This window comes from Pteronotus mesoamericanus, unplaced genomic scaffold (genome assembly GCF_021234165.1).
Source record: "Pteronotus mesoamericanus isolate MK-2021 breed Mesoamerican mustached bat unplaced genomic scaffold, CSHL_Meso_final contig_116, whole genome shotgun sequence".
Taxonomy (NCBI): Eukaryota; Metazoa; Chordata; class Mammalia; order Chiroptera; family Mormoopidae; genus Pteronotus; species Pteronotus mesoamericanus.
This window is the reverse complement of record NW_026555027.1, coordinates 1,580,685-1,604,994: the sequence shown is the minus strand read 5'-3', so window position 1 is coordinate 1,604,994 and position 24,310 is coordinate 1,580,685. Positions and strand designations below refer to the sequence as shown.

The window sequence follows — 24,310 nt, the reverse complement described above, 5'->3', positions numbered from 1 at the left end:
CTCCCAGCCCGTGGCCGGCGCCCAACACGTGCTCACGGAACCGTGCGTGCACGCGACCTGCGGGACGAGGGGAGGCGCGCTCCCTGCCTTTCGGGGCGCCACGCCCACGGCGCAGTGGTTCCTTCAGCGCCCGCGCACCGCCACTTCGCGGCCCTGCTGCCCTCCGCGCGGAAGAGCGCCTCGGGCACGTCCGAGCCGCCGCTCACCTGCCCTGCGCACGCCCCCCGCACCTGCACAGGTGCACATGCTGCCACGCTTCCCGCCTCCCTAGCAAAGGTACAAGTGTGGACAAATCAGGTCATTTCATGCAAGAACGCATTTCCGCTTTGCAAACATAAATTCCGGGTCAGCCTCATGGATGCTTTATAAACTCAAGAAAAAATACCTAACAGTAGCAAAATAAAAAAATGCTATACTTTCATCACGTATCGGAAGTTGAAATTAAATAATTGCCGCCTTTTGGTCACCTGCCTTCTCTCAGGGAAGCTCGGTTTAGTCTGAGGAGCCAGTTCCAGGATTGCCAAGGCCAACCTGAGGCCAGGAACTCGGAGTGAATTGTGGTCCAAACCAAAAAACAAATGGTATTCATTTCCTGGAGCTGCAACCAGATCCTGATACAAACGCTTTACTGAAATGTGAACCAGCTGTTAAGTTTGAGATTACTTCCCAGACACACCTGGGCTCAAAAACTCAACGAGCAACACAAATCAGAGGCCAAACTTGAATAAAATGAACATTTCTTTACCGTGAACTGACCGAGGAAGAGGCAACAAAAACGTGATTACAAATGCTTTTGTCAAAGGCAACCGTATATTACAGTGAGTTTCAAAGGCCTGAAGCCTGCCCTTATCTCTGCAACGGAGACTGTGAGATCCTTTTGCTTTGTGTGTTTTAAGCAGGAGGAGGAAGGGGGTCGGGATTCCAAAGGGAGAGGGAAGGACAGAGAGACGCGCAACAGCGGCTACGCAGAGATGGGAACCACGGCCGCTCCTGAGACTCGTCCCAGTTCCAGGAAGAGACCTGGGGCGGCGGGCGGGCCTCACGCCCTCGCTGCCCGACGCGGCCCTGCCCGGGCGCTGCCTCCGGGCCGCGGGTCCGTTACCTGTGGAGAGCTGCGTGGGGAGGGGGTTCATCTCCTTGTCCACCATCTTCTGGTACAAAGCCCTCAGGCTGAACGGCTCCACGGTGAAAGGCAGGGTCCCCGTCAGCATGGCGAACATGTTCACGCCTCTGCAGAGAGACGCCAGAGCGTGAGACCCGAGCACGGCCCCCGAACGTTTCCGTCCTGCCCCCCCCGAACCCTCTGGAACGCTCAGCATGGCCCTGAGGGGGCCAAGGAGAAGGGCCAGGGCAAGGGCGCGGCTGCGGCTGCGGCTGCGTGGGTGGGCGCTGGGCGGCAGCGGGCGGAGTTCATCTCCAGGAGCCGCCCCGCAGAGAGGCGCACACACCATGCCCCTTCCGTCCGCAAGGAAGTCCAGGCCGCAGGACGGGAAAGCCACCTGGGGCGCGGGAGGGACCGCGAAGAAACCTTTTGTCATTGTGTGGTTGTCCACGTGTGGGTTACAAGGTGGAGTCTGGGGGGGCGGGGTGGGGGGTAGGCCAGAAAGGAGAGCGCAAGACCCGCGTGGGGCGCTGCTCATCACAGCCCAGCCAGCGACGGCGCAGCCCGGCACCGCAGGCTCCGCTCCCCCCGGCCTTCTGGCCCGGCTGCGAACCGGGGAACCTCCTCGCAGGGCACGGGCGGCCCCGGTCACTCCTGCTCTTTCCCTCATGTTTACTGTGACGTCCTGCCAGCAGCCCGGGCCTGATCTCAGGTGCGGGCGAACACGGCCCCGACCGGCTTCGCCGCCTCTATCCACAGCCGACCTAGAAAACAGCAGCACCTTCTTGGAGGGTTTGTTTTCCTGGCGCAGGAGCCGAACGGCACGTTGATGAGATTTCTCACGGGGACCGAGTGTCTGCCTGCCAGGAGGCCCCGAGCGCTCCGAACACCCCAGGAGGTCTGTTTTCAAAACAGGCAATCGCCTTTCCAGTTACAACAAGTCCCGTGAGGCTGATTAAAATGAATTAAGACCCTTGGGGCCCAATGCCACCGAGGCGCGTCTGAGTTAGGGCGCTCGCCGCCGGCAGGTGCTGGCCCCACGCCCAGCTGGACGCTCCCTGCGTGGGCACGGGCGCTGGGACCGGCCCTGCTCCATCACTCGCCGTGGGGGCGCAGGACAGGCCCCCACACGGCCCTGCTCAAGGGCTGGCAGGCCGGCTCTCTGCCCCAGGCAGGGGCCTCGGTGTCGGGCGGGAGACCGGACAAGGTCGACAAGGACACAGATAAATACACGCAACCTTTCTGGGTGGTGGCAAGTGCGGAGGGAACAGGAAAATGCTAAACGGCCCCGCTTTTGACCTGGAAAGAGGGGTGACCCAGGAGCAAGGCAGATGGAACTGAGGAAGCCGGGCGGAGCCGCCCTGGGGGGAGGCCTGCGGGTGGCCCGCCAGGACCCGCGGGCGGCGCTGCGTTGTGGGCACGTTGGGAGTGGAGTTCAACGTCCTCGCTTTGGGGGATTCGGGAGACTGAGAAGGGGGAAAACTAAGAGGGCCTCCAAGCTATAGAAATGCTGCACCTGAAGGGGTCGTGGGCACACTGATTAATGGACGGAAACCCCCGCAACACCCCACCAAGCTCTTCATGGGGACCACGAACAGCCGCTGCCCCCGCTGCCGTTCCCAGCCTGCGGCGCAGCGGCCCCCCGCGGGGCAGCCCCACGCGTGAGGAGGGGCTGCCGTCGGCTGGGACCGGCCGGGACCTCCGAGCACCAAGTCTACAGCGGCTCCCCGGGGCGGGGGCGGGGGCAGGGGGGCGCGAGGCCAGGCCATCCTGCCCGGGTGCCCGTCCTGCCTCCACCGTGGCTCCGACGTGCGGGACGTGCCCGGTGCTGTGTTTCCACAGGAAGGCAAACCCGCCCCAGACAGAGCGTCCCAACCTGAGGGCCGGGACCCGTTCCCGGGGCGCTCCTGTCTCACTGTTCATCTTCTTCGGCAACGTACAAAACGAGGCTTCGCGAGCAAAGCCTCACCGGGCCCCTGGACACCCCCGTACAACCACACGCCCCCTCCACGTTGCTCAGCTGCTTTTCTGCGTTTGTTTACCAGCCCCCAACTTTTGTCAAAATGTATCACGTTGACTGTCACGGGCTAATGAGGAAGGAGGAGAGGGAGTCATTTGTCGATGACGTCTCAGGGCTTCTACCTGAGGGAGGGAAAGCCTGAGTCGCGCAGCGGACCCTGAGGTCCTCAGGCGGGGACCGCACACCTGGGCCCTTGCTGGGGTGCGCACTGGGGGCCCACCCAGGCCTGCGGGCTCAGGAGCAGGGGGCAGGGCCACCATCGCGCTGCGGAAGCGTCCGGCGCGCGCGCCAGGGTGGACGCCACCGGGACAGGGAAGAGAGGGCAGCGGTCGCAGGACGCCCGCCGCCCAGCAGGGGGAGCCACGCGCGCTGCGCGCTGCCGTCGGCCGGGGCCGGCCGGGATCGGCCGGGGCCTCCGAACACCCGGGGTTCCGCCAGGCCTGGTTACAGTTACCTTGTAAATAACTTTTGGTTTGTACCAGAACCATAAATAAAAGGAGTTTATGTTCATGAACGTTAAATAAAACTTAAATAGAAATCACAAGGAGAGGGGTCACCGAGACCATCCTTCCCGCACAAGACCTCCGCACGGTACTCAGGTTTGAAGACTACTACCCGCTGACCTTTTTTTTCCTTCTCGAATTATAAAAGAAGATTTGGAAAGTCACAGAGGGAGCTGAAGCGAGGGCTCAGGAATCAAGTTACAGAAGCGAGGGGGCCCTCGGGGAGGGAGAGGCCGAGGTAACACTCCCAGGTGGGGGGAGAGGGTGGGAGAAAAGGGGGCGGGGCCAGGCGTGGACGCACTCCCGAGTGTGCGCGTCCCTGTGACCTTTCGTACAGGGTCCAGCAGAAGGAACGCCTGCCCGAGTGTGGTCGGCAGGGTCATAACGTGGGTGCAATAATCCATGGTTTTCATGTGAACGTTTCACCTGGAAGGTCAAAGGTGCGTGCTCGAGTGTGCGATGTTACGTTACAGAACGACACGCTTATGGTTTTGTCATAGAAAGGGGCGTCGTGGGCGCCGGACCCCGTGCTTCTGTTTATCGTCAGGGGACACAGCTCCCTGCCACAGGCGGGGTGTGGAAAACACAGCCGACGCGGCCGTCACGCGCCCCCCGGGGACGCTGCTCTCCCCAAGGGGTCCTCGAGCACGAAGCTCCTCATCTCCCCGTCACCCACCGGCTGCAAAGGATGCCAGAAACCTCAAGTCCCTGCCGTTCCCCGTCGTCTGGCTGGAACCCCGCCCACAGGTGGCAGGTGCTCGTCCTAATTAGGTGCCAGGACCCACTGGGGGCAGACCTGGACCGAGCAAGCGGTTTCCATAGCAACTGCAACTGGTTACTTCACCAAAGGGACTCCTGAATTCTGTTCTCTGGGAGGAGTGTATCACCAACAAGAACGGTCACCAACCCTTAAAGAGCACCTGCCCCCTGACCCCGGGGCCTCCATTTTGTCTACAAAATGTGGGTAGTAACAGCACGCACCGCCCAGGGCATACGAGGCGCCCATGAGCTGAGCCAGAGAGAGAGCAGAACCCTGCTTTTTTGGCATAAATTCACTGCCTGACCAACGCGGCCCATTGTTTCATCACAAAACTTATAAAAAACAACAGGAAAAGGAAGAGACGATGCGCGTGTTTGCCGAGGAGACAGGGACATCCATGGCGCGCGGTCCCAGAGACTGAGCGGGACACTGGGCCGGGCAGCCTCCCCCGCCCCCCGGCAGTCCCCACGGGCCTTCGCCACCCGGGCAGGACGAAGGGAAGGCTGGCCCCTCGGACGCTTCGGAAGCGCCCGGGGACACCCAGGAAAAACGTGGGCTGCGGAGTGTAAGACTCTGTCATCCCGCAGCACGAGCGCGGTCCAAAGTGCGGTCCGCGCTTCCTGACGAGGCTTCGCCACGCGGCCCACGGGCTTTCCCGCTTCCCCATGCGACGGGGGGCCCCCAGGGACCCCAGAGAGGGTGAAAGCAAGAGAGCAGGGCGCCTCTGGGATGCGGGGGGCAACACGCAAATACGGTGCGGGTTTTTCTAAGCAGGAAGAAATGTGGGGGCATCGCCGTTGGGTGGAGGAAGCCCCAAAGGTACTGGCCAGGTTCAAATACGCTGGTGACGAGAGGGAAGGAAAAATGACTCCAAGGGGCAGCTGGAAGGACCGGGGGAGAGGCCCAGGCAGTGGAAGGGGGGAAATGTGGGAGTTAAATCAGGCGCCCACGTCCCCTGCCACCCTTGAGAGGACAGGCAGTCACAGCACCCGGGCCTGGCGGAGGCGGCCAGCAACGTCAGCAAGACGTGCGGACAAAGCCACGGACAGAGCTCTGCCGGCAGGTGGAGGGTCCGAAGAGCCGCTCGCACGGGCGGGCAGGACCCCCAGGCGCTGCCCCGCTGGCCCCCGACGCGGCCGGGAGAACCTTCAGCCGACCCCTGGCTTCCGTGTGACGCTTCGAGGAAGAAATCGCCTCGGAAATACCTAAAACAACCCTGCACCTGAAGGACACGTCCTGCCGTCCTCCCGCGGCGTCAGCTCCCTGCAAATCCTGGGGACAGGCCTCGAGAGCGGGGACAGGCCCAACCACTTGGAAAACCTCAAGCGTCGTGACTGCTCCATGAGCTGATCTGTTTTCACCAAGAAATCATTTTTTATGGATTTTAAGACTTTTTTCCACTTCCTTCCTTCCTTCCCCTGTTCTACTTTAAATGCACATGCTAACTAAAAAAAAAAAAAAGTCTTAGGTTTTATAACTGCAACATCTCAGAAGCCAAAGGAAGCTTCTCTCTTAAAAGTCAAAAGCTCTAAGGGACCCAAAAGGAGGCACCGGTCTCCTCCTTCCAGCTCCTTCTCCTGCCGCCCCTTCACGTCACGGGGTCTGCACGGAGAGAAAATGCTGCCGCATGTTGTTACTCTTTTACAAAAACAAGAGTCGAGCCCCGAACAAACTTCTCTCCTGAACGGCCAGCCAGGTCTAGGTGGGCTCCATCGGCCAACTGGTCTACCCAAAAGACAGCCCAGGGGCGGAGCTCCCCACAAAGTGAAAGAGATTGGGCGAGGCCGGGAGGGCGCCTGAGTGCGCCGCGCACCACCCCGTGGGCACGAGGCCTCACGCGGGCGCTCTGCCCGCCCCCGGCGTCCCCGCGACAGCCAAGAGCAGCTTTGGGTGAAAAAATATTGGATTCTCACCCTTTTGGGGCCAGAACTCTCAATTTCCATTTTCCTTACCCTTAGAGAGGCACCGATGTTCTCCAACGAGCACTGCAATACTCGGATAATAAAGTTAATGTTGATTCTTTTCATTTATAAGGTAGATCTGCATTAAAGCTTCTTTAATTACCACATATGCCACTCTAAGGAAAAGCTGGTTCGCAACAGAAAAGGTTCACTGCACCAGAATCAACGGTTTTGTTCCTGTATCTGAAATCTCCCAGCTCGCTGGAGATACAGATCAAGATGATTCACTCATCTGCATGGAACGGAAGACGTGAACGATTTTGAAGATGCTCCTACGTGGACCGTGTATGACAACAACGACCGCCGAAAATAGTGGAAACCCCCTCACGCGGAGGCAACGTTCTCCAGCCGCCGTGGCCCTTCGGCTCCACCGCCGGCGGGGAGCTGGGGCCCCGTTCACGGGGGCGAGCTTGCTCTCCCAGCAACAGCTGGTTTTCTTCCTCACTCAGCCTCCAGCCTCGGGAAAAGGCCCGCCTGTCCACCAACAAAGGCCCCAACCCTTCGCAGAGGGACGTTGGCTTTTGGTTCGGAAAATGAACTCTTCTTTCTGTTGCTGTTTCCAAGCAATAAAAAGGGACGTTTGGTAACAGCGGCGTCGGACCCAGAGGGAGCACTGCTTCCATTTTCGCTCTCTTTCTAACAGCCTTTTAAATTAAATTCTCTCTGGGCTCTCCACGTCCAATTCGGACAGCCAAGTCGAGGGCCCCAAACCAGAACCGACCACGTCTCAGACACGGCCTCCCGAAGCAGTGGAACATTAACCCCTTACCGAAGGCTCCAAAGCGTCCCGTCGTCTCCGAGGTTAAGAGCAACGCTGACCTTCCCGCCTTCGCAGACACAGCTCCCTCTGCCCGGAGGGTCCCCCTCCTCTCCTCCGCCCGGCCAACGAACTCCGCCCGGACCCGCCGGGGCCCCGCACGCCTCCTGCCCTTCCTCAGCTCGCCGACGTTGGCTCCCTGCTCTCTGCCCCCCGCACGCTCTGGGTGCTTCCCGGGCAGACCTTGGTCAGTTCAGGCTGCCGTGGCAAATACCGCCGGCAGGGAGCTTTACCAACAGACATGCATTTCCCACGGGGCCGGAGGCTGGTGTCCAAGGTCAGGGGCCGGCGGGGTCAGCTCAGCCGAGAGCCCTCCCCGGCCCACAGGCCATCGGCCGGTGCCTCCCACGTCGGAGAGCAAGCGAGCTCTCTGGAGGCTCCTCTTGTAAGGACAGTCATCTCGTCACGGGGGCCACATGCGCGTGACCTCAACTAACCCTAAATTCCTGCCAAGGCCCCACCTCCAGGTGCCATCACACAGGGGGGTAGGACCTCCACATATTAAGCTTCATCACCGCCCTAAAGAGGGTCCGATGGGCGCGACCCCGCGACCTGGCGGGAATCAGGCTGCCTCCCCTCTCAGCACTGTCCCGGGGCCGGCGGCCGAGTCGCACCGGGGAGGCCTCGTTCATTCGAGGGAACGGCGGTGCAGCCGCACGGCTGAGCACAGGGGCGCGCCTCCTGCTCACGTCCCCACCACGGGCCCTGGGGCGGGCCGGGGGGCTGCCGTTCCCGGTCTCCCCGGAGGTCCCACCCGGGCCCCCAGAGCTGCGGCGCCTCCCGTGTCGGGTGGTGTCTCTGCGGCGCACGGCCATTTAGCAGAGGCGTTCGCGGGTGCTCCTGGGCGGCCGCAGGACTAGGCCCGAGGCCCAATGTGGGCTCCCTGGAAGACCTTCTGCGGCACATCGCCTTCTTGGGGGGGGAAATGCTATCAAATGGGCCTCAGCAGGGGCATGTCTGGCGGTGCCCCGGCCCCCGCGTGTGGGCAGCCGAGCCGGGGAGGAGGAGGAAGGCGTGTCCCGGCACCCCAGTCCCGGGCCATGCCCCCCCCGCCTGCACCTCCCCACCTCTGTCCCCCTCAACGACACCACCCCTGCTTCCGGCTGCCAACACAGGTGCCAACGGACCCGCTCCCACAACGGAGCCGGAGGATCTGTGGGCACAAAGGGGGACCCCGACCCAGTCAAAGGACTCGGCGGGGGCTGAGCCCAAGACTGACCCTGGACGGTGCAGCCGGTTGCAGCCTGGGCTCTTGCTGCCCTGTGTCCGGGAGGAGCAGCCTGCGGGGGCGGGGGGCGGGCGCCCTGCTGGCCGTGCAGCCCAGGCCACCCCTCCGCAGCCGTGACAAGCCCAGGGCCCTTCCCAGACTCCAGGATGTGCCTGCGCCACCAGGCACGGCTGGGAAGGGCCTCCTTCCACAGGCCGAGCCCTGTCACCGTGACAACTGGCGACCGCACCGCACCGTCCCGCCCCCTCGCGTGCAGTCTCAGCAGCGAACGGGCACCTGCTCTTCAAGCCAGGTCTCCGCTCTCCGTGGCCACTGTGGCCCCACCCCCCTTCCTGTCACCGCACTTACATGACACCCCTGAATCTCTTGGTCTCTCGGGCTCCCCACTTTCCACAGCCTCTTATTCTCAGTTTTTGGTGCAAAATCTGTCCCTTTCAGAGCTTCCCATTTAGCATAAATGGGCTCCCTGTTAAGGAAAGAATATTCATATTCACCCAGGCCTCACGCACGCGCTGAGGGAGGGCGCGGGCCCGACACTCGCAGGAGGCCCCAGGCGCTGGCGGGCCGAGCACGCCGTTTCCGGTGCCGCCGCTTGCAGAGGGCGGCCGCCCGGCGGCGGGCGGCGGGGGGCAGTGTTGGGAGGGACGCAGAGGCCCTTCGGGGCCCCGCGCGGAGTCGAGCAATGCAGCCAAATCACCAGGGCCGCCCCCCGCGGCTCCCTGCCGGAGTCCCCACCCAGGGCACGCGCCCTGCAGCCCGCAGCCCCGCCACGCCTCCCGTGGGAGGGGCGAGGGAGCAGAGCCGGCCGGGGACAGCGGGGTGTGCCTCCGGCCGCACGGCCCCCAGCCCTGCCCTGTCTGTGTCCTGCGGCTCGACCATGGGGGCGGTCCCTGACCAAGGCGTCCCCCGCTGACAGGCTGGACCGTTCTGGGGAAGTCCGGGACTTCTGTGGCCCTCAGACCCCCCTTCTCACGTCTGCGTCCCCTCTCTCCGTCTTCCACCGGGAAGCAGGATCCCCCCTGCTTCTAGAGCCGAGCGCGGGCCGCACCCTCCGCGGGGGTCCTCTGCCAGCCCCAGCGCTAGCCCTGGACTCCGGCTCCCCGGGGTGGCGTGAGTGTCCCCTCCTGCCATCGCCCCCTCCTCCCCACACCCCTCCCTCCCTCCCTTCCTCTCCAGCCTGGGCTCTGTGTCAGGTGCGGGAGAGTCCCTGGAACAAGCCGGGTGGTCGCCGCCCCTCGACCTGCAAGTCCAAGGGGTCCCGGCTGGTCAGCCGGGACTCGATGACCGTGGATGAGAGCCAGGAGAGCAGAGATCAGGGGCTGCGAGGGATGAGGGAGGCCCCCGGGCGGGCCGCAGGCGGACGGAGCGCCGTTCCGGGAACCGGCCTCCCCCAGAACACGAGGGAAAGGGACCACGCTTCCAGCGAAAGGAACTGTGCGGGGGGCCGGGTCGAGGCGCTGGGGCGGGAGGGTCCTGCAGGGAGCGGGCACGGGCTCCCAGCCCCCGGCCCGGGGCTGACTTCGTACGGATGCTGATGGGAAACCTGCGGGAGCTTTTAAGCAGCAAAAAGACGTGAGTTCGGCGAGTGCACGGCTCTGTTTCCATCCTGCCCGGCCCCTAAACGACTGCTGGGAGAGGCCTCTCTGGTGGTTCATGGAGAAAGGACCGGAAGGAAGAGGCGAAAAGCTGGGCCCCGAAGCGTCGCTCGGCATCGGTGCCAGGGCCTCTCTCTCAACACACCTCGCAAACTCTCTCACGGGAGGCCCCGCTCTCACCAACTGGGTAACTCACATGGACCAGACGTCGATTTTAGGGCCGTACTTCTTCCGGGCGAGCAGCTCGGGCGCGGCGTAGGCGGGGCTGCCGCACTGCGTGCTGAACGGGTCGGAGTGGCCCAGGATCCCCGCGCAGTTGCTCAGCCCGAAGTCTGCAAAGAGGGGGCGACAAAGAGGGCTCCGCGTGAGAAAACCGTGGACGTGAGAAAGGAAGCAGGCAAGGCAGCGGGAACGGAAACGTCCTCTCTGGCTAACACCTCACTGAGCGTCCGAAAGGAAGCTCCGCGGGGCCAACGCGGACCTCGGGACGCCGGCCTCCGGCTGGCGGAGCTGGAAGCATTTTCAGTGGGGCCTCGCTCTAAAATCCAGCTCAAGCTGAAAGAATGTGGAACCGAAACACATTTCTAGCAAGCCTTAGCATGAGTCATCCAGGAAAAAGAGAGGCTGTGCTTTCTAGGATGGGGAGCGGGGGAGGGAAGGCCATGCAGGGGCCCTGGAGTCTCGAGCCACCTTCCATGGGGCCAGCTGGGGAAAGGCGGGGAGAAGGCTGATCTTCTGGGGCTGGTGACAGCGTCACCCCCCGCCCCGGGACAGGCAACCCCACCATGGAGAGAGGACTTTTTCGGCTGGATGTTTTCATTTCATGCAAGTCTTCTGACAATGCTCCCAACGCACGCAGCGACATATGGTGATCCAAAAGCGGAACAACATACGCCCGCTGACTCAGACTACGCTGGGGGCTGGGCTGCACAAGCAACACCAGGGGGAGCGTGGCAGGGACCAGACAGGGGGCCTCACGGCATCGCTTTGCTCCTGGACAACGAAGGCACCTGGGGAGAGGCAAGGAGGCCAACGCACCCAGAGCGCCCTGGGCCCTTCCGCCTTTGGGGCCGTGTCTACCTGTGATCTTACAGACAGGTAACTGGGGAGCTGTGAGTGCTCTGCCCTCATCTGGCACCTGTCCTCCATCTTGGCTGAGCTCTGAATCCAGGTCACGGTTCCTCCTGCAAACCTCAACGTCAAAATGATGGTTCTCGTCCCCAAGCAGAGGACCGTCCGCCTACAGGGCTCGGTCAGGAAGGGGCTGACGTCGGACACCGACTAGCTCCACGTTGTGACCAAAACGCTCGCGCTCTCTCACCTGGCGGGACGCCCGTCTGATTTCAGCACGGTGTGGTCGCCTGGCCTTTGACATGTCTCCCCCTGCCCAGCGCGGGCCCCCTGGGCAAGCTCAGGAAAGGAGATGCACGGGCAGGTGCGTGAAGTGGTTACCCCGGGGGCCATTTGCTGGCAGAGCCTCTCCCGGCCCTGGTGCGGTGGGCTGTCCACGGGAGCGGTTTCCCAAGCCCCGTTGCGGCCGAGCCCCGAAAACGCTCCCTGGTTCTCAGTCTCCGACTCCGGGCTGGAGGGGGGGCCTCCGAACCCAGAGCAGGCACTGGCCAACCAAGCGCCACGGCGCACGTCCACACGCCGAGTGCGTCCTTTGTGTGTGGTTCCACGGCCATTCCCGTAACCTCCCTCCTCCTCTGTCCCCTGCTCCCCAGTCCCCCGGCCCCGCTGCCCTCCCCCAGGGCCCAGCGGCCCCCGCAGGCCCCACACCGCCCGCCCGCCCGCCCGGGCAGCCCTCGCAGCCGCTCTCACACTCCCGCCGGGCCGGGACCCCTGCCCGCAGGGTCCGCAGGGTCCGCAGGGTCCCGGACGCGCGCCCAAGGCGCAGGGGCATGGCTCCTTTCGTAAGGAGGAAACTCGCGCTGAGCTGTGCACCGGCGGCGGCGGCGGCAATGCTTTCGGTTCGAAAATGAGCCTGAAGGAGGTTTGGTGAAAGGACCACGGCCTGAAGAGCGCCCACTATGACCCCGTGCGAAGGGGGCCCCGGGGACACGGGTTGTGTGTGATCTGGGCGGCGTCCCGAGGGGCGTTTCATAAGCAGTCGATCTCCTCCGAGTCCCAGAAAACCTAGCTCTCGATTTCTGAGATTAAAACGAAAGAGTCCAGATTTGGGCCCTCTTCTCCCTGAGGGCTCCCTCCAATAACAGCAAGGAACCCCGATCCGGGCGCTTCCCCCGCGGCCGGGGCGCGAGCGGGATAAGAGGCGGCTCCCAGCCAGCTGGGGAACGGGGTCTGGCTTTATCTGAAGCCCCGTTTCAGGAGGAGAAATTAGCAGAGGGACTGGGGTGTGGAGGAGATAAAATCTGCATTTGAAGTGGCTTATGCTGACAAAGTAGCTGAAAGGCTTTCATTTAAAATATCTTACAGAGAAATAACCAGTCCGTTTCCCATCTGTAATTGTAATTATTAACATTTCAGAGATGTGCCTATAATTAGGCTGTGACACCGGAGAGAAGCTCCCAGCGAGGTGCCCAGGTGGGCGTCCATTTGCGCTGGTGACACCTGAGTCAGCCGTCCCTGGGTGTGCTGAGCGCTGCCGACAGGAGTATAAGAACGCGCCCCGTGAAGGCGGCTGCAGAAACCTGAGGCGCAACGCTGCTCTGAGTCATGGCTGTCACGCGTGAAGATTACACTAAACTGTCACACAGCAGACTGTGTGGTTGGAAGGGAAAATCCCAATGAAATCAAATCCCACGACCGGTTAACTGCAGTTTATCTGAAACACAGCTTCGGTAAATTTATTTAAATCAGAGTATTTCAAAGAAACTATTAAGACGTGCTAATAGCTATAATCAGCCTCTGAAAATCGAGGTAAAATTCCTTGGAAGAAAACGCTCCAAGGACCTTCAAGCTGCAACGAGACAGCTGCGGTGACGTCTGCTGCGCACTGCCCGGCCGGGGCGGGTGACCCTGGGAGACCTGGGCGCGGCCGCCCCCCCGGTCCCCACACCTCCGTTCCCCTCCCATGAAAAAACAACGCCGGGGAACGCAGACGCTGCAGGATAAAGGCAGGTGCGCCTGGGGCGGGGCACCGAGCCTCCACGGCCTGCAGGGAGCAGGGCTCCTGGGCTTCGGCGCCGAGCGTCCTCCCAGAGGCAGAGCCAGCGCGCAGGGCCCGGGGCGGCCGTCTCCGCAGCTCTGGCTCCCGGGGCCCGGTTTCCGGCAGCGGCCCTGCGGCCCACGGCCGGCCGCCTGGCTGGGGGCCAGCCTGGCGCTGCCCGGCTCAGGGGTGACGGCACCGGAACAGCACGGTCCCCGGTCTGTGACTGTCCAGCCACACCTGAAACTAACACGGACGATAGCAGCGTACGCTGCACCGGAAGAAGATTCTGTTCCTCCTACAGCGCAGGTCTCGCTCTCCTGGCGGCCGTCGCGGGCTCTCACCGGGGAGCGGCACGAGGGCGAGGCCTGCGGGGACCACGAGCGGCGGATCCCCAGCCTTGGGCCCGGCTGTCCTGGAACGCACACCTGGCCTTCGCGCAGCCTGTTCGCTGACAATCGCTGCTGCTCGGAGGGCGCCGCCCTCCCCGCTGCCCCCGGTTTCCTGAAGGCAGTTGCGGGTCAGCCTGCTGGGGACCCTCCCGGCGGCCCCCACTCCGGGCCTGAGCCCCGCCAGGTCGGGCCTCTGCTTCCTGCCGCGCGGCCGGGCCTGGGCCCACACCCCACAGGCGCCGCACCGGCCCGCCCGGTTACAGCGGCTGGAGCCAGCCCTCGGGACAAGGAGCCAGAGTCAAACACTCTGATAAGAAAAAAATTCCCTGAATCGTTCAAGTATCTTCTAAGGATACATTCTTTAAAATCTTTGCGGGGGGGGGAAGCTGGTTTCCTCTTAACTGCTCATCTCCTAACGGGGGATGTGCGCATCCGCGCCTGTCACTGGCGCGTGGTGACCCGCCGGGGGGCCGGAGTCCCCGCAGCCCTGGCCTGCTGCTCGGCTGGGGCCCGGCTGCGATTCCAAAGAATCTAATCGGCCGCTTGACGGACAGGTTTTAGGGTCCTGAGACGGTTTCCAGCATCTGCCAAACAAAACTTCCTTCTGGAGCACAAAAGTTCAATTTCCCAAGTACTCCAGATCCTTCTCTTTTCCGCGAATAGAAAGCCTTTCTCCAGCAACTGAAAGGGGAGGGACTCCTTGCACTTGAGGTGAGGAAAGAGAGGAGAGAGCAGGGTACACGCTGGCGCTGTCTAGCATCTGGGCGTGCAAACGGCGGCTGGGACTTCGCCGAGAGCCGCCACACGGGCAAACAGAGACGGAATCTTCTCGGACGGAGCCGTGGCGCACGTCCGCCTTCGACCCTGAACTGTGCCCCGGCACGGATGCTCCCTCGGCCGGCGAGGACCTCTCCGGGCCCCAGGGGGCTCTCTCGCGGCGGCCGCCCTGCGCCGCAGGGCTGGGCGAGGTCACACCAGACAGAGCGGGAGACGGGCGCCCTCGATCCCGGCCCGGCACACGCTGGAAGCGAGCACAGGCGGCTCAGCCAAGGGCAGCGCTGCCGGCCAAACTACTGCCACTATTTTTAAGAAGGTTTACGGTTAATCCAAATAAAAATAACCCCCGTAAAAGTTCAGATCCATCTGAGTTGATGGAGAAGCTGGAGCTTGAATAACCCAAATATTCATTTAGGGCTGTGAAGTGCATTTTTTGGTCACTTTACAGCCCTTTCCATTCCTACTTACCTTTAAATTATTTTTAGAATTAAGTTCCATTTTTAAAACCATTATTAAATATTGGAGGCAAAGGAAGTGATTTAGAAGTATTGTCTGGGGATTAAAAATAGACCAGGAATAATTTTCTAAATTGGTTACCCAGAAACAAACAACAGACAACTGACAGCACAATACTTAAAGAATAATCATCTTTAGGAAAAAACAAACAAACAAAAAAAACACAACAAAACACAAGCCATACCGATCAGCTTGATGTTGTTGTCTTCATCCAGTAGCAAGTTTTCTATCTTCAAGTCTCTGAAATAAACAAAACCACAAGTGTGTCGGGTGGGCATTTGAAGTCACCAAATAACATTTTGCTTGGAAGGGAAACCGAGGATTGGAGAGTCCCTTGGACCCCACGCACAAAGCTCCCGGCCACAACCAGAAAGTCAGCATTTACAGGATGGGAGAGAGTTCGTTGCTGCAGAGTGAAGCAGCCCGTGGGTTTCGGGGAGGGCGCAGCGAGCGGCCCGAAGGCAGAAGACAGCACAGGAAGTTTCCGGAAGAAGCGGGACGGACGCTGAAACCCAGGAGCGAACTAGAACTGTCCTGGGCACTAATGTGGCCGCACGTTGGTGCCACGGGTGGGCAACCCCAGCCCGAGGGGACAGCCGCAGACTCAGGGAAGCCGTTTTAAAAGAACCAGACGCAGGTAAAATCTGCCGGTCCTACAGCCTCTCCATGCGGAGGCCCGACTGGGGCCGAGAGGAAGTTCATCTTTTCAGCAAGCAGAGCCGTGGCGGCAGAAAAACGGAGCGCGGAGAGGCCGGGGCCCCAGTCGCCGACGTTTCCCCGACAGCGAGCGCGCCTCACAGGAGAAGGGCGTCCCGGTCGCTGACCCTGGGCGGCCAGGGGCCAGGGGGCCGGGGAAGGAGAACCGGCCCTGGGTCACACTGGGTGCCCGGGCCTGCGGAGTCTGAGCCCAGGACGGGCTCCTTGGGGGCAGAAGCGGGCCTGCCCCGCTCACCTCTGCTCAGGCTGCGGCGGGGGGAGGGGGGGTGCTGAATTCCAGCGACCCTGCCCTACCCCAAAGGCCGCTGGGGATTTCCAGAGGGAAAAAGTGAGGGTGGACGCAGATATCTGGTCATCAAACCACCCAGGTCGGCAAATCCAAGCATCTTAAATTGTAGCCTGTGGACGCAGACACCCCGTGACCGGTGCACGCGTGGGAACGCCCCTCCGTTCCTCACACGCTCAGTGCTTCCTGCTAGGGCTTCGGGACCCCGCGCTCTCAGTCCGGCTTTCCGTTCTCACTTTTGAGGAGAGATGTGGGCAAATCATTGTTTTTTTCTTCTGGTCTCTATTTTAAGGTCTAGAATAGTGGAATCATGATAAACAAAATTGGCAACTGATGACACCACGCCAGAGTCCCGTGACGAAAGTGGACCGTGGATGGGACCGTGGTACAGGGGACGGGGTGCCCTTTCCTGGGAGGCACCGCCCACCCGACCCGTTTTCCAAGAGAGGCTAGAAATCTGGATCTGATCCCAGGTTTTCGACTGTTAGCACCAGATTCGCATCTGAAACAATTGCATCAGCTGCTCTGAGGGGGCCGACTCCGCAGGCGAGACAGGGCCTGCGGGCCACCCGCCGCGCGACCGGGTCGCCGCAGCTGCCCGGGAGAGAGCAGACGCCGAGGCGGGGAGACGGCCCCGCGGAGCCGCTGGGGGAGGAGCGGTGGGGAGGCCCCGCCCAGGGACCGCGAGGCCAGCGTGGGAAGGTGGAAGGGCAGTTGAGGAGTCCAGGTCAGAAAACATGGGAGCTCTCGGAAGGGTCCTGCGGAGGCGGTCGCCCTGGGCGGTGGCTGAGCCCCGGGGCCGGACGCTCGGATGAGGAGGGAGATGGCGCCGGACGTGCAGTGCAGCCAGGCACGCGCGCGGATCGTCCCGAGCCCAGGGCACACACGAGGGGGAGGGGGAACCGGGTGCCTTCACCAACTCCCATGGAACAGTAGGCAGAGTCCGTTAAAACTGCCACGGCCCTTAGAAGGCTCTGCCGATGTCCCCACGCAGGTGGCCCCGAACACAAGGGGAGCCTCCCCGTTTTTCCAGCGGGAAGACCCGGCCCTCAGACCAAGAGTTTTGGAAAACACAAATATACACCTTGTAGAAATGCAATGGAATTATCAAATGACTGTGTATGCTCTTTACCTATAAAGCCGGTCCACCCTATCTAAGTGCACATACGACAATATTAATGCCATTATTTTTAGAAATATTATTCCCGCACCCTCACCTTCTATGAAAAATATCCCTAACCCTTGTCCCTGGCAGGACTGGGACAACAGAGACGTGTGAGATGACGTCCACAGGGACAGGGTGTCTGCGAGAGGGCCCTGTGCCAAGCCCTGCCGGACGCGCGTGCCGGAGGTGGGCAGCGCGCGCCCCCTCCAAACCCTGCTAAGTGAGCCGCGCGGGGGCGGCCTCAGGCCTGGGAAGCCGCTGGGAGCCGCGGGCAAACCGCCGTGAAAGGCCTCCCTGCCTCGCTGCTGGTTTCCTTGGGGGGCGCCCAGGAGCACCCACGGCCCCCGTGGGCCACGAGGAGCGCGAGGTGCCTTCCCCACCAGAACTCGTGTTGTTGAGAATGAAGGCGCTGAGACTGTGCCCCATCCACTGAGACGCTTCGCCAGGACCCAGTGGGCGTTTCCACCTTCCCGGAGGCCCTCGGGACAAGTGGTCGCCCTGCCCCTCTGTTCACGCGTGCACGGTATTCCAAATGCACACGCTGCCCGCGCAAACTGCGGTCCTGGGAACCCAGTCATGAAGCCGCCACGCTGTTTAAATCTGAAGGAAGGTCGCAGCTTGTTCCCGGCAAATGGAACCCCTTTCTCCAGCAAGAATGGGAGCCACATGAAGGCATCAAAAGAGAAATTTAGTTCAGAACAAATACCGCGGAGAAAAACAGCTTTAAAGAGAGGGGTCACAAAAAGCAACTGCTGAGAAGAATAACCCTAAGCCGGGTCGTCCTGGGGCTGCACAAGCCTGGAGAACAGCCACAACAAGGAGGGGGATTGAAGCGGACCACTAGAGAGAGGAGGACGCGCCAGAGGGGAAAACCGGGGAAATGGGAGGAGGGAGAAACATGTAATTATGAGGCAAATCAAGAAAAATGAAGTCCTTTGAAGCCTCTCTCTTCCCACGCGCTGCCTCCCACAGTGACCCGCCCCGGCCCCGAGCGAACCCTTTGCGGAGGTTTCTGAAAGAGGTCCGCGTCGTCGGGCACACTGCCGGGTTCCCCGCGGGCTGAGCCACTCCGGCCTCCTCCCAGAGGGGCGCGCCGACTGCCCGCAAGGAAGGACACCCCCGGGCCGGCCGGCTCCGCACCCTTCCACCTCCTGTGTCTGTCTTTTGAAAGGGCATCTAGAGGGAAGGGCGAGAACCCAGTCCCTTCTGACTCTTTAGGGAAACAGGTTCTAAAGCCCCATTTTTAAAAGGAGCTTCTGCCTCGTGTTTACCGCAGCGCGTTGGAAAGGTACGGACACGCACGTTTACAGCAGCTTCACACCTGGGAGCACCAGGCGCCCTTCGTGGGCGAGGGATAAATCAACGGTGGCGTCTAGACAGCGGATCGGTCCTCCGCGATGCGAAGACAGGAGCTATCAGGTCATAAAGAGACGCGGGAAACCTTCCACACGTGTCTCAGTGAAAGAAGGGGGTCTGAAAAGACGGCATATCGCACGATTCCGAGCCCGCGACCTTGCAGAAAAGGCAAAACTAGAGAGACCGTAAACAGGTCGGTGGCCGCCGGGGGCGTCGGGAGGAGGGGGAGGAACGGGCGGGGCACCTTTTTTCTCAGGCTGGTGACACTGTTTCCTCCGATATTGTAACGGAGGCTGCCGGACTCTGTGATCACGTACAACGCAGAGCGCCCGATGCGCCCCGGACCCCAGCGAGCCTGGTATAGAGCAGTGACCTCAGTTCGCGATAACGCGTCGGTGTGGGTCCATCCACCGTCACACACAGGCGACACTCACAGGCATTAAAAATAGGAAAAACAACCCAGGCGGGTGGGGGTGGGGAAGGACGGGGACCTCTGGTCGTTTCAGCACCATTTTCCTGTAAACCTAAAGCTGTTCTAAAACACACGGTCTGTCAGGTTTTTAACAGTAGATTCTGCATATCCCACCCTCTCCTAAGAGCCGACTACCAGGAACGGTATGGCCACGTGCCTCGCTCAGGACGTCCCCTGCGGGGCCTCCCCACCACCTGAAATTTACCGCCAGCCCCTTCAGCACCGCGGGCCCCCCAGACCCTGGGCCCGGCCGCGCAGCAATGACCGCAGAGGCCCCTGCTGATCCCAGAGGCCACGAAATGGAGAGGCACCTTCTTGAATAATAAAAAAGGGTTAATTTATTCATAAGGTTTCAGTATGAGTGAAGTACAATGTACCTTTACAGAAATACCAGCCTCTCATCACGAGTGGCCCGGGGGGAGAGCGAGCCACCCCAGGGAGCAAAGCGCGGGCTCTGTGACGTGTCCCACGTGCCACCCGGGCAGGAAGGGGGACGGAGGTGACGCTCCCTTCGCATTAATGCCCCCTGATCCGATCGCTCACTTGGTGATGGGGAGAGAGAGGCAGGAGCCGTGCCTCCCCGCGGCCGCGGCCGGTGAACCAGAAGTTCAGGGTGAGCTGGTGACTGAGAGCAGAGGGCCCCGGGAGGGAGGGAAGGAGGTTTTTCTTGGCCAAAGGGGCCCCTAGGAGGGGTCAGGACATGTGAGGAAGGGCCGGCCCCCCCCCACTATAAGGGGCGATGGGTGGGGTTACCGGGGCCGGGGGGCGGGGGGAGGTGGCAGGGACCCACTTCATAGGGGACGAAGGAAACTTCCGGGAGGGGGCCCAGGAGCACAGGGCGCTGCCTCCTGGACGGAACGCCCCTCGGGGCTCTCCAGGGCCCTCGGCGGGCCTGGCACAAGGTCAGCTCTCCCTGTGCCGCGGGCGGGATGGGGGCGTCAGAGTCGGGGGCGGGCCCGAGTCACCAGCCCGGCGTCCTGGGCTGTTTCAAAAGAACACGCTCCAGCAGGCCAGGCTCATGGTTACAGGCTCACCGAGCAGCCACCAGGCACCCGCTCGCCCTCCGCTCCACCCCCAGCTCTCCAGGCCTGTCTTCAAGGACGGCGACCCATCGCTGAGGACTGGAGACTGGCCACCCGAGCTCCACCAGGAGGGGGGCCTGCGGCCAAAACAAACGCAGAGGTCCCGGCGCCAGACCCCGGAGGGCAAACGGGCGGACAGGAGCTGGCTGGGGCGAAGGGGCGTGCGTGCATGCGTACAGTGCGCGTGGGCAGCGAATGTGCGCACTCGTGGCTTTCTAAGTGCACGCTGCACATGTGAACACGCTCCTGTGTGTGCATGTCTGTGGGTACACGTGCACACGGGGACGGCGTGGGTGCACGTGTGCACGGGTGTGTGTACAGCTCCGTGAGCGGGCATGTGTGTGTGAGTACATGTGTGGATGTATGTGCCCCGTGCATACCCAGTGTATGTGGGAGTACACACACCCGTCCTGAACCCTGGGCGGGGATGGAGTGGTTTCTCCCCAGCCCCTCGCTGCCAGGCCGAGGCCAGCAGGGGTCAAAGGTCGGGCTCTCACACCCCCAGGCCCAGGCGGGGGGCGGGGGGCAGACACTCAAGAGGGAGCCTGGGGCGCCACCCAGGGCCAACCGGACATGAAAGGGAGGGACTGATCGGCCTAAAACCGGGCCGCAGGGCTCCAGGCGGGGCCGGGGGCCACAGGGGAGCCGGCGAAGGCCCACAGAGAGCAGCCGAGCGGAACCCCCACCGCCCGCGGCGGGAGGGAGGCTGCTTTGCGGCGGGTTCTCGCCCACCGACCGGCCGCTGACCGTCCTCCACGAGCCCGTTACGGCTCGGCGCTTCGGCCTCCTCTGTGACCGACAGCCTCAGGAGGGGGTGCCGGGCAGGGCGGCCGCCGCTGGCGGTGCGAAAACGTGCGCCCGCGGGGCTGGAGCCACGCCCGCGGAACGGCCACCCACAGAGAGGAGGTGAGGATGGCGGGGTGACAGGCGCTGACACAGGTCCGGGGCGGCTCCAGAGAGACTTAAAAGGGCGATTAATCTGGTGAAAAGCAAACTGTACTGGGGCCGGGGGGGCGGGGGGGGGCTCAGCTCCCAAAGGACCGGTCAGCGAGCAGGGGGCTGGACCATGCGCGCAGGACGGCTCGGTGGGCGGGAGGCGGGGCTGCCTGCGGGTGTGGTCACAGACGATTCCCAGAACGCGCGGCAACCAAAGCCCCCAGAAAAGCACACGGCTCCCCAGGCAACACGCGCTCTGCGGTGAGCAGGAGATCTGGGGGGTCAGGGTTTACCTTCAAAAGCGCTGTATGAAAACCAAGAGATTTTGTAATCTTCCATGGATTTACAATATAGGCAACTTAGTAAAACGCAGTAATAATTTGTGAAGCCTGTACCTGATTTTATTTATCCAAAATGAAAGCCGTGCTGAGTTCCTACAATGTTTACAAAATGAAAGAGCTATTCATTCACTAAAAAGATGCCGCTCTCCGCCTTGTGACCTGAATAACAAACAAATCGGTACCAAGTCAAAGAAGACACTCCCTCGAAATTCCAGGGAACAGATGGAACATTCCAGAAAGCGCGTAGGGCTGGCCCCCGGAAAGCTGCCAACCCAGTGCTGGCTCGGACAGTGGCTGCGTCCGTTTAATTCCCCATTGTTCACGCAGCACGTCTCACCGTGTGCCCACTGGGCTGGTGCAGAAGGCAGACATCAGACAAAGAAGCCGTCACACGAAAAGTGTTTGGAAAGCCCAGCAGAAGGTGCCGTGGGAGCCTATGACCAGGGCGTGCAGCCTGGAGGGCCTCCCGGAGGAGGTGAGCTTGGAGCTGGCGCCAGAGGGATGAGTAGGACTCAGCCGAAGACAGCAAGGGCCACAGAAACGGAGGAGGCGCCCCAGGAACTTAACTCCGGCTTGTAGCCCTCAGCCTGCGGTCAGGCGGGCTTTGTTTCACACCATTTTGTGTGAAGTCGCAGGACCGGTCAACCATGTTCCGCGAGGACTTACGGTGTCCCCAAGTGTCTTCGAGTCAGGAACCTGCATGAATGGCCCCATGTAACCCTCCCGACAGCCACCCGAAGGGGCTCGTCCCTTCTTTGCACTGTGCGGATGGACAAAGACACAGCCTGAGCGTCGTGCCCGGCGCGGCTGGCAGGCGGCGCTCTGACGTGGGGACAAAGGCTGTCTGGCTTCGGGATCAACAGGCTTCCTGGCTGACCGGCTGCGCCCCGACCCACAGAGCCGTGCGCCAGAGCTTGGTACATCCTCACGTTTCCATCCTCTTTAAAAACCGAGCTGAACAAAAAACCCCTGGGCATAGACCCAGCGCCTCCTGATGGCTGCGCCTTCTCAGCAGGGCGCCCTGGCCCCAAACCCCCCGCGCCTGCCGGCCCGCCCTCCCCGCTCCGGGAAAACCTAAAAGCTAAAAGAACTGCTTAATACCAGACAGGTCCAGGCGGCGCCTGCTTCTCGTCAGACCCCCAGAACAAAGCAGGCCCCTCTCTTCCCGGCATTCCTCAGCGCACGGGCCCTCTCCTGTGTCCATGAGCGAACGAGGTCACGCCCGGGGCGCAGCGTGGGCCCACAGGCACGTGCAGCCTGTGCCCCTTGGACCACGTATGTCTCCCCCGCACCGGGCCTGTCTCTTCCGGCTCAGGGACGGCGGTGGTGTGTTGCCCTGTTAAGTTCTGCCTGTGCAGTTTGATTGCACTTTGTTCGTCTGGGTGCACAGCTGAATCTCAAACCAGCAGCATTAGCAGAGCCGGCGCCGCTGCTAACTGGTGCAGGACCCGAGCTCTGCACACAGCGAGCGTGGCCTCAGATTGTGGACTCTGCTGGAGGAGCACGTTTGAGAAAAAGAGAAAAACTCGTTCAACGTGAAACGCGGGGAGCACCTCCGGCAACGCTGGAACGGAGGTGGGGGGTCGCGCTGAGTCACGGCCGAAGCTGCCAACAGCCCTGCTGTAGCGCAAGACTCCAATGTCACGGCTGGTCCGGTGCAAAGGGCAGTTCTCTGCCAGCTAAGGAAGCCTGCTTTACGCCAGTGCCCTTTTTCCTTTCATGCAATATTTACACGATTTTAAAAAATGGACCTTAAGTGACATTACCATAGTTCTGGGGAGGTAATTACACGTATAGATTTAACGTCCCAGGAAAGACGGCTCTCCTGACGTGTCAATGAGGGCACGCCCGTCCGGCCGCAGCCTCGAACCCACGGCCCCAGGGCCCTTCAAACCAGAGACCGCCTCCCAAGTCCTCTTGGGTGGTCCGTTCCGTGTGCTCAGAAATCGTCCCAGTGGGGACCCCAGGGCATCTCTGATTCATCCGAAAAACCTCCACCTCAACATGACAGGCAATCCATCCCTCCTGCGCCGCACGGAGGGGGAATCCTGCGCCACGGCGGGGCCGCAGTACACAGCGCGCCCGCCGTGAGCCAGGTGGTGTGGGCTGAACAGCGGCAGCGCTGCGTCTGAAGTCAGGGCACGTGGTCGAAGCCCCCCCCCCCCCACCCGGGTCGATTCCGAATGAACGCCTTCCTGCAGGGTCTTGGCCACGCGACGGGCCGCCGGCGTCCGTGCGCGCCGACGCCCACAGACGTGACTCCCAGAGAGAAACGCGGTGCCGCGCCCTCTCACAGGAGCCCCATATTTCCCACCTTCCCTGAGCCCCCGAGGTCAGTGCCTCTGCCAGGATCGGCTCACGAACACACGTCCAAGGAGAAGGGAGCATCTGTGAGCAGGAGCTCAGAGCAAGGAAACGCGCCCCGTCTTTCCCATCAAGACACTATTCAACTCCTTCCTTTTCCACTCAGACAGTGATCGCCAGGAGAGGGGCCGGAGCTTGTGAGGATGCCTTTCAAAGGCAGCCGAGAATTTCCTTCGGGAGAGACCATGGCCCAGCTGTCACCTGCTTCTCCTTTCTCGTCCTCAAAATCCCTGCGGCTGGGCGCACGCGGGGTGTCTGTCAGCGCCAACCCCTGTCCCAGCTCCCTGAGTCCCAGGCCAAGCGCCGCCGGCTCTGCCCTCCGCTGTGGCCCCTGCGGTGGGTGACCCACGCCGACGTGGCCAGGAGGCGTCCACAGGAGCCATCCTAATCAGCAGAGACAGCGCCCGGCACTCTGGCGACAGGCAACGCAGAGAATCATTGGAAAGAGCCAAAAATAGGGTTATTCACTCAAAATTTCTAAAGGTCCCCTTCCCTGCTGATCTAAATTCAAAGCGTCTCAATGACGCGTGATTTTGAGACAAGTGGGACTAAAAATAGGGACGTGGAGAGGTTCTCTCACTGGGGAGGAAATGACCCGCCTGAAGGGCGCATCCTGGTCCAGGCCGGCTCTGAGGGCCGCCCCACAGCGTCCCTGGGACCGGGCGCGGCGGGGGAGCGCGGCAGGGCCCGTCCCCTCGGGGAGGGACAGCGCTCGCCACCCCGAAAGCCGGCCCGCTCGATACTCAAAGACCCACAGCCCCTTCCCCACCAAGCGGACAGTGAATGGCTTCCAGCTGACCAAAGACACCCT

At 61.9% G+C, this 24,310-nt stretch overlaps 1 protein-coding gene across 1 annotated transcript in view; it reads right to left on the bottom strand.

The window, feature by feature from the left end:
* HUNK (hormonally up-regulated Neu-associated kinase) overlaps positions 1 to 24,310 on the bottom strand; it is a 64,368-nt gene that overhangs the window by 18,384 nt on the left and 21,674 nt on the right. Inside the window, exons 3-5 of the mRNA XM_054577804.1 lie at positions 14,965 to 15,020; positions 10,183 to 10,318; positions 1,103 to 1,230 (exon numbers count right to left, since the gene is read on the bottom strand). Of these exons, the coding sequence (XP_054433779.1) occupies positions 1,103 to 1,230; positions 10,183 to 10,318; positions 14,965 to 15,020 (320 nt within the window). The remainder of the gene's footprint in view (positions 1 to 1,102; positions 1,231 to 10,182; positions 10,319 to 14,964; positions 15,021 to 24,310) is intronic.